General features: G+C 39.1%; 2 protein-coding genes across 2 annotated transcripts; one reads left to right on the forward strand and one right to left on the reverse strand.

The window, feature by feature from the left end:
* Positions 1–13: 13 nt before the first annotated feature.
* ube2kb (ubiquitin-conjugating enzyme E2Kb (UBC1 homolog, yeast)) lies at positions 14–5,810 on the reverse strand. Its single transcript, XM_034080673.2, has 7 exons — positions 5,533–5,810; positions 4,588–4,681; positions 4,440–4,498; positions 3,001–3,083; positions 2,782–2,881; positions 2,474–2,602; positions 14–2,038 (listed from the first exon to the last, which is right to left on the reverse strand). The coding sequence occupies exons 1-7, from the start codon at positions 5,593–5,595 to the stop codon at positions 1,964–1,966; spliced, it is 603 nt and encodes a 200-aa protein (XP_033936564.1). The 5' UTR covers positions 5,596–5,810; the 3' UTR covers positions 14–1,963.
* A 938-nt stretch (positions 5,811–6,748) lies between these two features.
* smim14 (small integral membrane protein 14) lies at positions 6,749–13,798 on the forward strand. Its single transcript, XM_034080685.2, has 5 exons — positions 6,749–6,886; positions 7,796–7,892; positions 10,517–10,565; positions 10,691–10,845; positions 11,625–13,798. Exons 2-5 carry the CDS (start codon positions 7,818–7,820, stop codon positions 11,661–11,663), a joined length of 318 nt encoding a protein of 105 aa, XP_033936576.1. The 5' UTR covers positions 6,749–6,886; positions 7,796–7,817; the 3' UTR covers positions 11,664–13,798.
* Positions 13,799–13,909: the final 111 nt, after the last annotated feature.

Genomic DNA, 13,909 nt, shown 5'->3' on the forward strand with positions numbered 1-13,909 from the left:
TGACAAAGAAAAATTGATTTTCCACTTTTTTTTTTAATCAAAGAAACATGACACTGTCACAATAAATAACCATGCTTTTTATACTGCTGATGCTCACTTTCAAGGAAACAAGAGGAAAATAAGTCTCAATCCAAATGGAGAAACTGAGATGCAAACAGCCCCTTATCTAATGCTTCATCATCGTGCAATATAGTACATAGTGAGAAAAACCAGGGAGGGGGCTTCATTCCTGTTTTTTGTCCTTCCTTTTTTCTTACAAAATATAGATCCAGCCATCAATGGTGCACTCGTGACACAGCTCTTAAGAACTGGGCTATTTACAATGAACAAATGGTGCGCTCCTCTACCTCTGAACCGTGTTTCTTCTGGCTCTGTCTGGCGGGGAATTCACTGGAGATGGAGCACGACAACTCCATTTAGTACTGTAATATGCCACTGCGTTGGTAGAGCAAAAGATATTTCCTATTTTTAAAAGAAGCCATGTGAGGATTCATTGACACCCCACTTCCCTTTATGCTGAGCATTTCTTCATAGTCCTTGTACCTCAAATCTAAAATGTCTGAAAACACTGCAGGCCTGCTATGTGCTTCAGAGTGCCAGCCTATTTTATTACTCATAACACAACTTCCATGAACATTTTATTTGGCTGAGTAGCAAAGCATGTCTGGTGGCTTCTCCTATATATGGCCAAAGGATTGGATCAGTGAAGAGCGATAAACCGCCCCCCCCCTACATCAGCAGGACTGAGGGTGAGCAGGTCCTTGATACGTGGCTGAAAGTGATTGCTCTGAAATTAACAAAAAACACGGCATTGCAAACTCAAAACAATTGATGAAATTCAGAATCACAATTTTCTGCTGGTGCCGTGCAAATCTGTTCAGAAGATTTTCCACCAACACTCAACAGAAAAGACTGGTTCCCTACGGACATCACTGGGAGAGCTTCCAGCTGTCTCTCTTCAGATTACAAAGTTATGTTGAAATGAACAGACACCCCCCATCACCACATCGTTTGGCCAAATAAAATAAAAGGCAGCAGAGAGCATGCAAAGACAAGAAAAGATGGCATGTTATGACCTCCAGGGGCCTGAGCTGGCTCTCAGCTCCTGTCCCACTAGGACCAGGATGTTGTCATCCCTAAACAACAATCTTAGTAAAAAGAAAAGAAACAGGCCATTCAGAGGGCTTTCTCGTAAATCACAAAGCATATAAAGATATCTCTCCGTATAGTTGTAAACTAGGCAGTTTATATTTAAAATAATTTGTTCTACAATGCCATGTAAGAAAAGAAAAAGTATATCCCATTGTATTTTCAAATGTACACGCATCTATTTACAGATAACTTCTGTGCAGATGTTTGTGATCTTACCTATCTACAGATCGGGAAAAAAAACTGCAGGTAATTAAAGCATCCGAGAAACTGCTCAGGAAAAATCCATTCTATTGCTCTTTGCAGAACACTATCCAGTCCAGTCAATTTAATACAGCAAGACCAGGGTCAACCATTTGCTGGAGAGCGAATGGTGACGTACTCTGAGAGCAGTATGCAGGACTTTGTTGACATTGTTTAAAATCCTCCAGCAATGGCAGTTATTTGATTGTTTACAATATTCGGGTACAAAGATATGTGGGAAAGAAAGTTTCAGATCCGATGTAAATAATGGGCATGGAATACAAGATGCATGATCGAAGGTGTTTGGTGGTCTATTACAAGTAAACGTGTTGAGTTAGTGGAAGAGTAGAGGGTAATGAACAGGCAGGGTGGTGTGCATATTGGCGTGGTATTGAGTTCGTAGCAAACCGACTTGTTATAAAGAAGGCTCAGACTGTTGTGGTGAATAGGGGGGGGGGGGGGGGGGGGGGTCGGGGTCGTCTGTGTAACACAAGGCAATGGTGGAATGGATGCTGGGGGGGAGCTGATGTTATGACAATGGGAGTTGGGGATCCTCACACCTGGCTACGTTTTAGTTGTTAAGGAGCAGCTCTGTCGCCGTTTCCACATCCCAGGATTTTGAAGACAAGGCTGCTACTACTGCATTCTGTTTGCAAGAGAGAAAAGTAAAAAAAAGATTGATTTGAGAAAATTGGGACTTGTTAAGAGTACATTTTTTGACATTTTCTAGACTACTTTGCTTGCTCTGCTGCCAAATAACTATTTCTTTTTTTATAAAATAGTGATTAATATACCGTGTAGTTTTTGTTTAGTCTGTGAAATGTCAGAATACAGTAAAATAAAATACCAAGCATAAGTTTTCCCAGGGCCTAAAGCTATATACTCAAATGTCTTGTTTCCTTCGACTAACATTCCTATACTTAAAGAGATACTTGCTTGATTATTACAGAATCAGAAAATGTCCCCCCATACTGGAAAAATACAATAAAAAAAAAGAAACCCCATAACTTTCCTGACCCACACCATACTTTGTTCAATACATTCGTTTAATGTGTACAGTAAAACAGAAAGTGGTTCTGACCTTTTCAAAGCCCATGGAACAGAGTTTATCTATTTTGCGGTTGTAGTCTGGAGTGGAGACAGGCGCGCCTGCAAAGACGTGAGACCACTGCCTCGCTGTCTGTTTATACATTTCTGCATTCTGCTTGTACTGGGGATGAAGACAAAGAGCTCAATAAGAAATGTTTTTTATATGCACTTTACAAAATCAGCAAACACTAAAAGTAGAGAGAGAGCCACACCGTATTCACGTTTCCATTCAATTGTCAAGCAATTTGCTAAAGCTATGTTTATGGAAATCAGGCGTGTGTGTACAAAAATCTTTCTCACCTGGTTTGCTACAACTGCATCCTGGGGATCATCTGGTTCTGCTGCAGCAAGGAGAGCCTGTAGAGATAACAGCACCGTCCTCAGGGTCATAGCTGCTGCCCTGGGGGGGGGACAGAAGTCAAGTTGGAGCAGGTGAATGAGGGTGTTTGAGATGTAGGAGACACGCAGGAATTGTATTCATGTGCAGAAGGTCACAAGGCTCAGATACATCTCACTCACCACTGGTCTTTTAAAATGTCCAGACAAATTGCTCCTGTCACAGAACTGATGTTAGGGTGCCAGATCTTGGTGATGAAACGCACCTGAGGAAAACAGGGATACAATGAGTTTTTAATATGCACATACGTTTCAAGTCCTGATCATGTTTGGTAAGATTTTGTCCTTTCGTCTTTACTGTGGTAGCCATAAGTTGCAAATAAAAAACACATTACTACAATAGCAAACCATAAATTACAACAGCAAATATAAAAATCAAACACAGGGAAATGTCATGAGTCGTGCTCCGCTCTGGAGCCAGGGAGAAGAAGTGAGTCTTTAGTGTTGATTTAAAAACCCCTAGGGTCTGGGCCGACCTCACATGGAGGGGCAGAGTGTTCTAGGGCCAGCTGCTGCGAAGGCTCGGTGACCTCGGGTTTTTAGCCTGGTCTTGGCACTATCAGCAGCCGCTGATCAGCCGACCTTAAAGCTCTGGCTGGGGTGTAGCGATGGAGGAGTTCTGCTATATAAGCCGGAGCCAGCCTATTTAGTGCTTTAAAAACAAATAAAAGGAGTTTAAAATCTATTCGGAACCTAATTGGAAGCCAGTGCAATGAGGCCAGAATTAGGGTGATGTGGTGACGCTTTTTGTGGTCAGTGAGAAGACGCGCAGCTGCATTCTGCACTAGCTGCAGGCGTCTAATTGACGAAAGGTCCATAACCACGTATAGAGCGTTGCAGTAATCCAGCCTTGTGGTTACAAAGGCGTTAATAACCCATTCTAGGTCTTTAAGATAAAAACGAGTTGGTCTAGGCCAATAGTCGTATTAAAAAAAAGCAGTTTTTGACTACGGTGCTGACCTGCTTATCAAATTTAAGCAGGTCAATAATCCATAAGGGCAACTGCTTCATGGAAACATTGGATTTTTTATTATATAAGCCGAGAAACTAAATGACATTACTATATACATCAATATTGAAGATGTAAAATGACAGAGTATTTAATGTTTGCGTCTCTGGTTCCTGAACATCTCAGAAACTCCATTCCAGACTGTCTCTTTTACTTTTCATTGCGTCACTATTGTCTACTATCACAAAACATTATGGCCTTATTACCGCTTGTAAACTTTGTGAAACGTTATTGAAAATGTTATCCAGCATAAATATTTTTTGAGTATTGTATCAAACATAGAATTAGTTTAGTGACAACCCTATCTTACTAGAGTTAAAGGGCAATTCTGTGCACGTGACGTGACAGACAGTGATAGGAAACCCGGATAAGCTGTTTACAATTCCCATAACTGTACTTCAAGCGGCACCTTCAAGTTCCTCAAAACAGCATATCAACGTTTTTGAAACAAAGATGTTTAATTCAAAATTGCCAAAAATGCTATAACAGGTCTGACAATGTGCAAGTGAAAGACATACAGTGTGTACCAGATGGGAACAAGTGAATGACGTACCTTTGGTGGGTTGAAAGGATACGTTTCTGGGATTTTAATTTCAAGCTGAAATCTGCCACCTTAAGAGAAAAATGTTAGGCATGTCATATCATTAGATTCTTATGCAAATATATTGGCTGGTCATTGAAATGCTTGTTTGTGACCATACCTTCATATGGTGTATCTGGAGGACCTGCTATCTCCCCCCTCAGCTCTGTGAAGTTTTCATCCACCAGTTCTACTCTTATCTGGTTTTTACTTGTCTGTGGGTTGAGATAAATGAGAGGGACACAACCAGTCACCCTTGGTGTCACAGTCTTTCATGTCTTGACAAGTATTACACCATACGTTTAAAAACAAACGTGAAGCTACATATATGTGTTGGTTGGTAAAAACGGCACAATATCTGTAATTGTATACCAAAAAACATTGTTCAACGGTACCCGTCTCGACATTTAAATACGTAAACAACACGGGTAGCTTGCTACAAGAACCAAGCTAGCAAAAGTTGACATAACAACAAACCCACAATAACAACATTTGTATGACACGAGCATGACAAAATAACCCCTTAAAAATGTCCGAAACACTAACCTATTGAGACCAACAATTAATTTAAGTATTATAAAGGTGACGAGTTGGTGAAGGTTGCATCATAGCACCACAGGCTAATGCTAACTGGATGAGATGTCAAAACAACAGTTCGTTAGCAAGCTAAAAGCTAACTCCAAGTGTCACCAACTAAATCTCGTTAGGAAACACACACGGTACCGTGTATGAGGCGTGTGTGTTTCCTCGTACAAGGGAGTTTTTTTCAGTATGGCAACGAACTAAAGGTGTGCAGTATTATTTATTAGAACACAGGGCCCCTCACTGGAAAGGCTGAATCCCCGGTGTTTCCTGAACACACCCACCTGACAGTGACATCGAGCTAAAGCTAGCTAAAGTTCTCCTGTTTAGGCCTGACCTGCTGCAACACACGACTGGGACCTGGCGCTAGGTAATTTGAACCTCTTGCACACACTCCACACACCTCACATGTTGGTTAAGTTGAAAACGTTATGAAAAAAATAGCTCAATCGAAGTATAAAGATATCTACAAACGTTACCGCACCTCCTCGCTTTTGAGAACTTCTTTGAACTCCCGCCTGATCCTCTGGACCGCGATGTTAGCCATGGCTGTGTCTGCTGAACTGCTGCTGCCTCAGACCCGGATCTCTTTCTCCCTCCTGTGATGACTGCCTTCTGCTCCGGTGTGGGGACTGCCTGTGCTCTGGTGCTTTCCACAGTTATGGAGTCCTTCTTTCACTTTCACCGTCTTCTACCAGCGACTGCCAGCCAGCGCTCAGCGTCAGTCAGTCCAGAACACGCACTCACACAGTGCAGCTAAATGTAGTAGAAACTGGAAGTTTCATTAATGGTTCCAGCAGGTATATGCATGCGTTTATGTTATTTTCAAACTTGCCATCAGGACATTTCTCATCATTTGCTGAACCCATCTGATTTCATTTATGGAATGTGACTAATTACATACCAAAGTATTATTATGTGTGTGCAATGTTTACTTATATAACTCGCTAATATTAATAATTGAACTTTACCTCCTAACTTGTCACTTTACATATCCACTTAATCGTAGTGTCAACAGTTAAGGTATACATTAAATACACTGCAAACAAAACGTTAATCACCACATAATAAGAAAAAATATAACAATCTCCCTTTATTTATGATGTTGCACTTTTAATGTCGTTTTTACATGTAGATGTGTATTCAAGTTACCTTCCAGCAGTGTAAGTTGTTACACATTCGTACAGATGTTAGATATTGGAAAAATATAAAATATAGAAAAGTAGCTGCAACACATAATAAATGATGTACAATTAGAATGATAAACGAAAGTTACATGCAAAATTAAAACAATACAAATTATATTACAAATGGTATTACTTTGTTGATGTTAATAACATGACTGTTTTAAGTAGAGAATAAAGCTAAAGTAGTAGATTAGAAATGGTCTGTTTGTGAATTAAAAAAACTGCATAATTAGAGCGCAATCATGTACAGATGTTGAGGCCAGACTGTATAAAATAGGTTGGGGCCTTGTATATATAATGGGGCTCGATCATAGACTGGGCTCGATTCATCTGTCTCTGCGTAATGATCTATACATCCATGGTAATGATAGGAAGACTGTTTGTTTACTTTCCAGTCGTTTTAGACGTACCTTAGTGTGATTTGCCGGACGACCTGTCCATCAAACGTCTAAACCAATAAGAGACGGTTAAATCGTTTCTTGTGTGCAGCTCCCGGATATCTGTCGCTGGTTGGCTCCTGGCTCACGTGCACCAAACAAATCACAGACAGTAGATTGACATTTCTGCAGTCTGATGGTTTCTGTGCAGAACAACAGAGCAGACAGGCCTTTAAAAGACACCTAACGTCCTATCAACATCAATAAGGCGCAAGTAAGTTGTGTTTCGATGCCTTTTGCTGTCACATCTGTCTCTAAATTATATATTCATTTGTATTATTCGAGAAAAAAAACACAACGCTGTACGAGTCTTCTTTGCTGACTTGGTTAGCAATGAGCTAGTCTGATGTTAGCTAAATTAGTTCGAGAGCAATATTATATGATTGTCAATGTAAGCGTTGGTTAGTAAAAGGTGCCACTCTAGAAATATGCAAGCAGACACCCATGTAAAATACAACGTGTTCTTTTTTCATGTAATACAACTCGGTAACAAGTGAGATTGTTATTGAGTCGAAATGTAGCCATGCAAGTTAAGTTAAAATAACGTGGCAATTGTTTGTTTTTGTTTTAAGATTTATATTTTCGCTTTATGTAGTCCAGCTGATTGACCGCTACTTCCTTGTATAATTCTAATGTTAGAATTAGGCTATACTGAATAGATTGCAATACATACATGATGAAAACACAATGTCCCGATACACTGCAAAGAATGCCACAAAAACTGGGCAAAGACGAGACAACATCTCAATGAAATAAATACATGGACAGCATCAGAATCCACTCACAAAATATCCAATAATATATCGTGAACAAAATGTCCAAATATATTTATATTCTCTGTTCTTTGTGTAAACTTTTTAAGGTGGTCAAATTAAAGTGCCATCGCTGCAGAGCAAAAATGTGATAACTTTTGACTGGCTACATAAAAAATAGTGCCAGCCCTCACGTTAATCAAACACTTACTTAACATGCACCGCAATAAAACTGTCTGTTGACTGTACTAAACTGAACAGTCTCCTCCCTCTAACCTGTGTGTGCACAACACTGACTAGAGGGAGCATTAGACATCTATCACTTGCTCATGAACATCCGAGTTAAAAACAGTTCTTTCATTTTGTTTTAGGGTGGACAACATCTGGTGAGAAATGGCAGAGGGAGGCTTTGACCCTTGTGAGTGCATCTGCACCCACGAGCACGCTATGAGGCGACTCATCAACCTGGTAAGTCACGAGTGTCCTTCTCTGTCACTTGAAATCTTACGAGGCAGACTCATTACAGAGTGAAGGTAAAGTGACAGGTATTCCAAGTATGCAGTAAGTACAAATATCTTCTGTTGAAGTGGAGAGAAGGCAGCAAAGAGAGTCAGGCATGAAGGAACTAGCAAGAAAAAGAAGAAGGAAATGAAAAGCTACCGACTGACACTGAGCCACATATCCTGGTTCCTGCTCAGTATTTACATTGTGATGCTATCAGTTCTGCCTTACAGAGAAATTAAACTCTGACACACTTTGTGTTGTCACAAATGCATTTTGCTTGTAAATACCCCCAGCACTTTTTAAATGGAAAGTGTGTTGAAGTAGATTAGGTTGAAGTTATTTAGAGAACGTACTTTAAAGGAGGAGTACAGATTGTGATCATGTTGTGTCAGTTTTCAAGTGACCTCATTGGCTCTTTTGTGCACAGGTGTAACTTGCATGGCGAGCTGCAGTTGGCTTAGAGCTTGAAGCAACCCTAGGGGTTTCTGATTGGCTTGCAACAGGAAAGGGTGTTGTCCAAATAACCAAATCATTTACACAGTATTTGCCAGTCAGTACTATACAATGTTTGCTCGGAAGGAAGCAGAACTCAGATGTTTGTTTTTTCGCACTTTCCACATGTGATTATGTGCTGTTGTTAAAAGTAGGTTGTGACTTGGTTATTTACTTACACAATAGGTGTCATCTCACAATGAACTCCTGTGGATTAGCCTATTTGTTATCAGCGGTGTCTTAAAAGTCAACCTTTGTTTTTCCTCTTCCTAGAAGAGAGAACAATGGTAAGCAGAGAAAGTGAAGCCCCTCTCTCCATGAGAAAAACTAACAATTTACACACTCTGAACCCAGATGTTGTCTTTAATTGGAAAGGTTACAACCTGCATTACTTTCTAGAACAAATGTCTCTGCAGTAGTCATGTTATTTAACAACTCCAGCTCCTATCCTACTGAACACGACCGATGGGTGGACACACACATTTTCTCACCATTTACACCACAATGCTATGTAATGTGCATTGAAGTTATTTTCTGCCAAATAAGATCAACAGGGATATGGACAAATAATATAATTTATTAACATAAAAAAAACATACATTTATGCTCTACTTGAAAGCCACCCAACTTCAATCAGACAACAGTCATTTTACCTCATCGTTTTAAAAAGCACAAACAAACCAATACTTATCAAAGTAGTCTTTCCTCTGTTCCAACAATCACTAAGTCTTGTTTGAGAGTTTGAAGGAGAGACTGATAAGTAGCAGGTATAAAAAGGAAGTAACAATGCTGCTTCCTAGGCCCTTTCTCATTTCATCAAATCCCCCTCCTCGACTCCTCGGTCCTCCGATAGTGACCCGGAAATGAATTTTAGCGCGCCATGTTGAAGGACATCTCATTTCTCTAAATGCACTTCGAGGACCGAGGATCGAGCGTCGAGGAGGCTCTCTGGAGGAGCTATAACCGAGGATACACTGATGGGTCCTCCACGGCTCCTCCGCGGATGCATTTCCGGGAACAGAGATGTTTCAAAGAGTCGTGACGCACGGCCGGACTTATCTCAGCCAATGACAGCTCTGCATGCATCCCCTGGATATTATTTTATTAACTGCTCTCATCGCAACTCGATGTTTACAGAGAGAACAGCTGTGAGGTCCGTGCAGAAAGCAGAGCAGTGTGTATAATATATATCACTCAGTATAACAGGCCTACATTACTCTCTTTATTTGCTGTAGTTTAGTAGATATCTACAAACAAAGAATCAATATTTTTCTAAAACCATTTATTGCTTCACATAATAAAATACACAACGGCTGTAGCCTGATTATATATGCTTTAGGAGCTGTACGTGTGTGTTGTACAGTGCGTAGATGCAGCGGATAGACAGGTCTCAGTTGGTTTGGTGTCCTCTGCTTACTTTTAATACTTGTAAATAAAACTTTCGGCCCGTCATTTATTTCCCTCATTGTAGCGACCAGAGAGAGGGGGGAGGGGGATATATATCCAGTCTCTGATAGTGTTACGTTATTATGAGAGTGCTCTGTTAGATTCTGAAATGGTATATATTCATATAAATATATATATGTGTGTGTGTCCGCATCTGTAGCCTGTTATTGTCTCATTATACCGCACTGTGAATGAATCAAAGTAAATATATAAGTCGTCATGAACACATCTGTCCATCAGACAGAGGGCTGCTGCCTCCTGTCATCATTAATGGACGTCTCTTTAAAATGACCGCTCAGAGGAGAGGAGTTCTCATTTCTCTAACCGCCTGCTGCTTCCCCTCCTCTCTCCTCGGCTCCCCTCCTCGACTCCTCCATTCGCATCTCCTGTGGGAGGGACTAAGTCTCGAGGATAGGAGTCGAGGAGGGGAGTTAGAGAAATGAGAAAGGGCCCTAGTGTTTACAAACCTGCATCAATGTTGGTCTGTAGATTCTTGATGTTGAATCTGCCACATAGAAGAAGAAAAAAACAGAAAGGCATACTTGTCAACTTGAGAGGAGTTTATAAATGTGATGAGTTAGGTGGAAAATGAGCCAGACATCTTCTCTTGTGTTAAGTCTTCTTTGTTCTTTCTGTAATGTCCCTTTCAGCTCAGGCAATCTCAGTCCTACTGCACAGACACAGGCTGCCCTCAGGAACGTACGTACAACCACATTAGACCCATTTGTTTAGTTTTTTTTAAAGTCTCTTGTATAATTGATTCGGAAACATGAGTGTAGTTAATAACATATGTTACAATGCAAATTATTATTTTTTTTTTTCAGTGCCAGCTCCCGGTGGGTCGGTGGGCGGCGGAGGGGAGCTGACCCTCCCCCTGGTTCTGATGGGATGGGCGGTGGTTGCTCTGCTCCTTTTCCTGTTGCGGCCTTCCAGTCTCAGGCGTTCTCGTCCCACAGGCAAAGCCTCCGGACCCCACAATGTCAGTATTGATCACGCAACCAAACATATGATTTAAAAAATATATATATAATAATAATACATTACATTTATAAAGCGCTTTTCCTGGTGCTCAAAGCGCTTACAAGCAAGTAAAACAAAATAACAACAAAAGTAGAAATTGCTAAGCTAGGGGGAATAAGGGCAAGGGGTTAGTTGATTAGGAGTAATATAAATATATGTGTGTGTATATATAGGTTCAGTACTGTTCTGCCTTCAAATGATAATGAATCAAAAAATAATTACACTTACTTACTCAAAGAGACACAATTTGCCTGTATGAGGATATAGGTGCTATATATAATATAGCATTAAACAACTACTTGCCATGTAAGCATATAGTGGAGTAATGACTACATGAGCAGTTTCAACTTCTCAATGATATTAATATCACATGTCAAAATGTTTCTGATAAAAAAGGCCTTAGAAAGTGTCTATGTGAACGTTAAATGTCAATATTTTCTGGCTCGTTTTATATAATATGAGCTAGTAAGTTCTGTTTTGTGATAGTTAAGTTACAGAAAACAACATTCTAAAAAAATATAGAAAGCATTCACATATTGTTATGATTCAGTTGTATGGTCAATATTTGTAAAGATAAGCAATTATCTATCTTAGTGAAAAGGTGACATAGTACAGTATAGCAATACAGTTAAAATGAGTAATATCATCACAGTATTTGTTTCATAGTTTGCTACTTGATATCATCATCAAAACTGTATGTTTTCCATTGAAAATACTTATAATTTTCTTGTCTTGCAGAGCGATAGAAGAGAGCCGCCAGCACCACCTGTTGACTAACAGTGGAGAATACAGCCCCCCCAGCAGCTCTGAGGGAGCTGCACAGCTAGCAAGGGACCGTGACCAGGACAGTGCCCCCTCCCCTTTTATTTAAATATCTTTTGCTTTTCTACAATTTTAAAGCTGTTACATTTTGGGGTGGATCTGTCTATGATTCATGTAACTAGAACCCAACTGATAGACAATTGATGACTCCAAAACACTTATGATATTTCTAATTGATCTAAGATCTAAAAATGTATACCAAGTGACAAGGTGTAGATACAGGCAGGTATTACAATTTTGACCTATAATATTGACTGACAATATCAGAATGTTGATATAACCATTGGGCTCTGTGTTATTTACCTCAAGTCTTTAATCAGAAGTTGAGGCTTTGTTCTAGGTTCCTGATCTCAGCTCTGATGCTGACTGATCTGCAGTTGCATGAACTCTAAATGAAGGAACATGTGTTGGTGGATATGAGAGGGGAGGTTACGTTTTGGTTGAAATGCTTGCTGAGTAATAGAGGGTTGCAGGTTTTCTGAAACATTCCTCTCTTTCCACTTTCAAGTTACTAGTCCAAACGGTGCCAGTTATGATGTCATGTTGACTAATGTTATTAAAGCATATTCAAAACGGCAATATTATTCAATGGAATACGTTCATATGGATGCATTAAATTCAGAATTAGGTTTACAGTTATATGGCATATTGATTTAAATTCAACAAAATCATCTTCTGTGTTTACATCCAAGCCTTAGTTATATAATGTATTACAGAAAATAGTCTGGTCTGTTAGATTAACTTAATTTCCATAAAAATGTATGACCATTGATTACTGTGTGTAAGTGTATAAGACAGCAGTGCTGGATCTTAAAGAGTCTGATTAAGAAGATAAAACTCAAGTCAAACTTATGACACGTAGTTGAACTGAATTGTAGGCGTACAGTTGGGGTGTATTGAATGGAATCATTGTAAAACTATTTACTCAGCACAAACATTTTAATCCCTGTACTGTAATTATTCTGTGGCTGAAAGATACAAAAACGGAATTGTGTACTTGAATAATGGTAGCAGAAAATTATATTTTATTAGCACTTTTGTTGTGGTATGTTTCCTTATGAAGGTGTGTACTGATTCAGGATTTGTTTTCTCACCGGGAAATGTAATGGGAACAATTTTAAGTTTATTCTACAACTTCTGTATGACGATGATTTCAAACCAAGTTAAAAAAGAAGGAAGCAAGGGCCAATTTGAATATTAAGAGTGGATTCCAATTTAGAAAAAAAAACTGCTCTTGTGAAAGAACAGCAATATTTGATTTTTAATTTGAAATTTTAGTTCAGAGGGATTTTCTGTCATAATATAACACTTTTTTTTCTTACAGGATTTGTTAATCTTTCTTGAACTAGAGCTCTACTATAATAGTCATGTTATACATTCTGTCAGCTAGATTAAAGGTGAATATGTACGGAATCTAAATCAGAACAATATGGTGGTGGATGTTTTCTTAACATGTATGTAAAGGTGGGTGAAAACGTATAACCTAATACAACTGCACGACAAACTGCAGCCTCAAATAATTTCCCTTCTTTGATTGATAAAAAATATGAACATTACAATTGGTGGATTTTGTATGTAATATATCTTCTATTAGCTATTGGATTGTAAAATATATGCTTAAGGGTTTCCTGTTTTTCTGGTCACTGACTATCTGTGTCGTGCCACTGTCATAGCAACATGGCTATTAAAGTGTAAATGGGCAGTGGATTATTATCTTGGGTCCCAGTGATATCAGAAAATGACATCGAGTTACTCTTAAAATTAAAATGTATTTCTTGTTACATTGTGTATACATTTTAAGAACATGGATGTGATCTGTAAAAACATTTTTAGGTGGCTAGATACTCCTAATTCCCATCAGCCAATAATGCCCTCTTAAGACACTGGTGATTGAAAGTAGAGGTGAAGATAGAAACCACAAGCAGTTGTATATAATTAAGGGGGAAGCCATGCTAGATAGTTGAGATTACCTAGTGAACTATCTGCTACCACAGGAGACCTTGAGTTACATTGTTTTTGTCTAAGAGAAAAAATGGCTTCAACTATGCACTTTTCCCATAACAAAATAAAAAAAATTATTCAGTCTTATTGCCTGGCTATGTTTATTGATAATCATGCACATTCCTGCATTCATTCAGGAAGATAAACACCATATCTTTATTGAAAATATTATTTTCTGGCTTCTAATCCTTGAGAAAACA

The sequence above is a fragment of the Pseudochaenichthys georgianus genome, chromosome 1, assembly GCF_902827115.2.
Source record: "Pseudochaenichthys georgianus chromosome 1, fPseGeo1.2, whole genome shotgun sequence".
NCBI classification, from domain to species: Eukaryota; Metazoa; Chordata; class Actinopteri; order Perciformes; family Channichthyidae; genus Pseudochaenichthys; species Pseudochaenichthys georgianus.

Excerpts from the sequence above, each read along its gene's own strand:
- smim14 (XM_034080685.2), top strand. The coding sequence starts at position 7,818 with ATGGCAGAGGGAGGCTTTGACCCTTGTGAGTGCATCTGCACCCACGAG. Across the intron at positions 7,893-10,516 it reads TGAGGCGACTCATCAACCTG|CTCAGGCAATCTCAGTCCTA; the intron begins GTAAGTCACGAG and ends TGTCCCTTTCAG. Across the intron at positions 10,566-10,690 it reads CACAGGCTGCCCTCAGGAAC|TGCCAGCTCCCGGTGGGTCG; the intron begins GTACGTACAACC and ends TTTTTTTTTCAG.
- ube2kb (XM_034080673.2), bottom strand. The coding sequence starts at position 5,595 with ATGGCTAACATCGCGGTCCAGAGGATCAGGCGGGAGTTCAAAGAAGTT. Across the intron at positions 4,682-5,532 it reads AAGTTCTCAAAAGCGAGGAG|ACAAGTAAAAACCAGATAAG; the intron begins GTGCGGTAACGT and ends CTCAACCCACAG. Across the intron at positions 2,603-2,781 it reads ATGCAGTTGTAGCAAACCAG|TACAAGCAGAATGCAGAAAT; the intron begins GTGAGAAAGATT and ends CTTCATCCCCAG.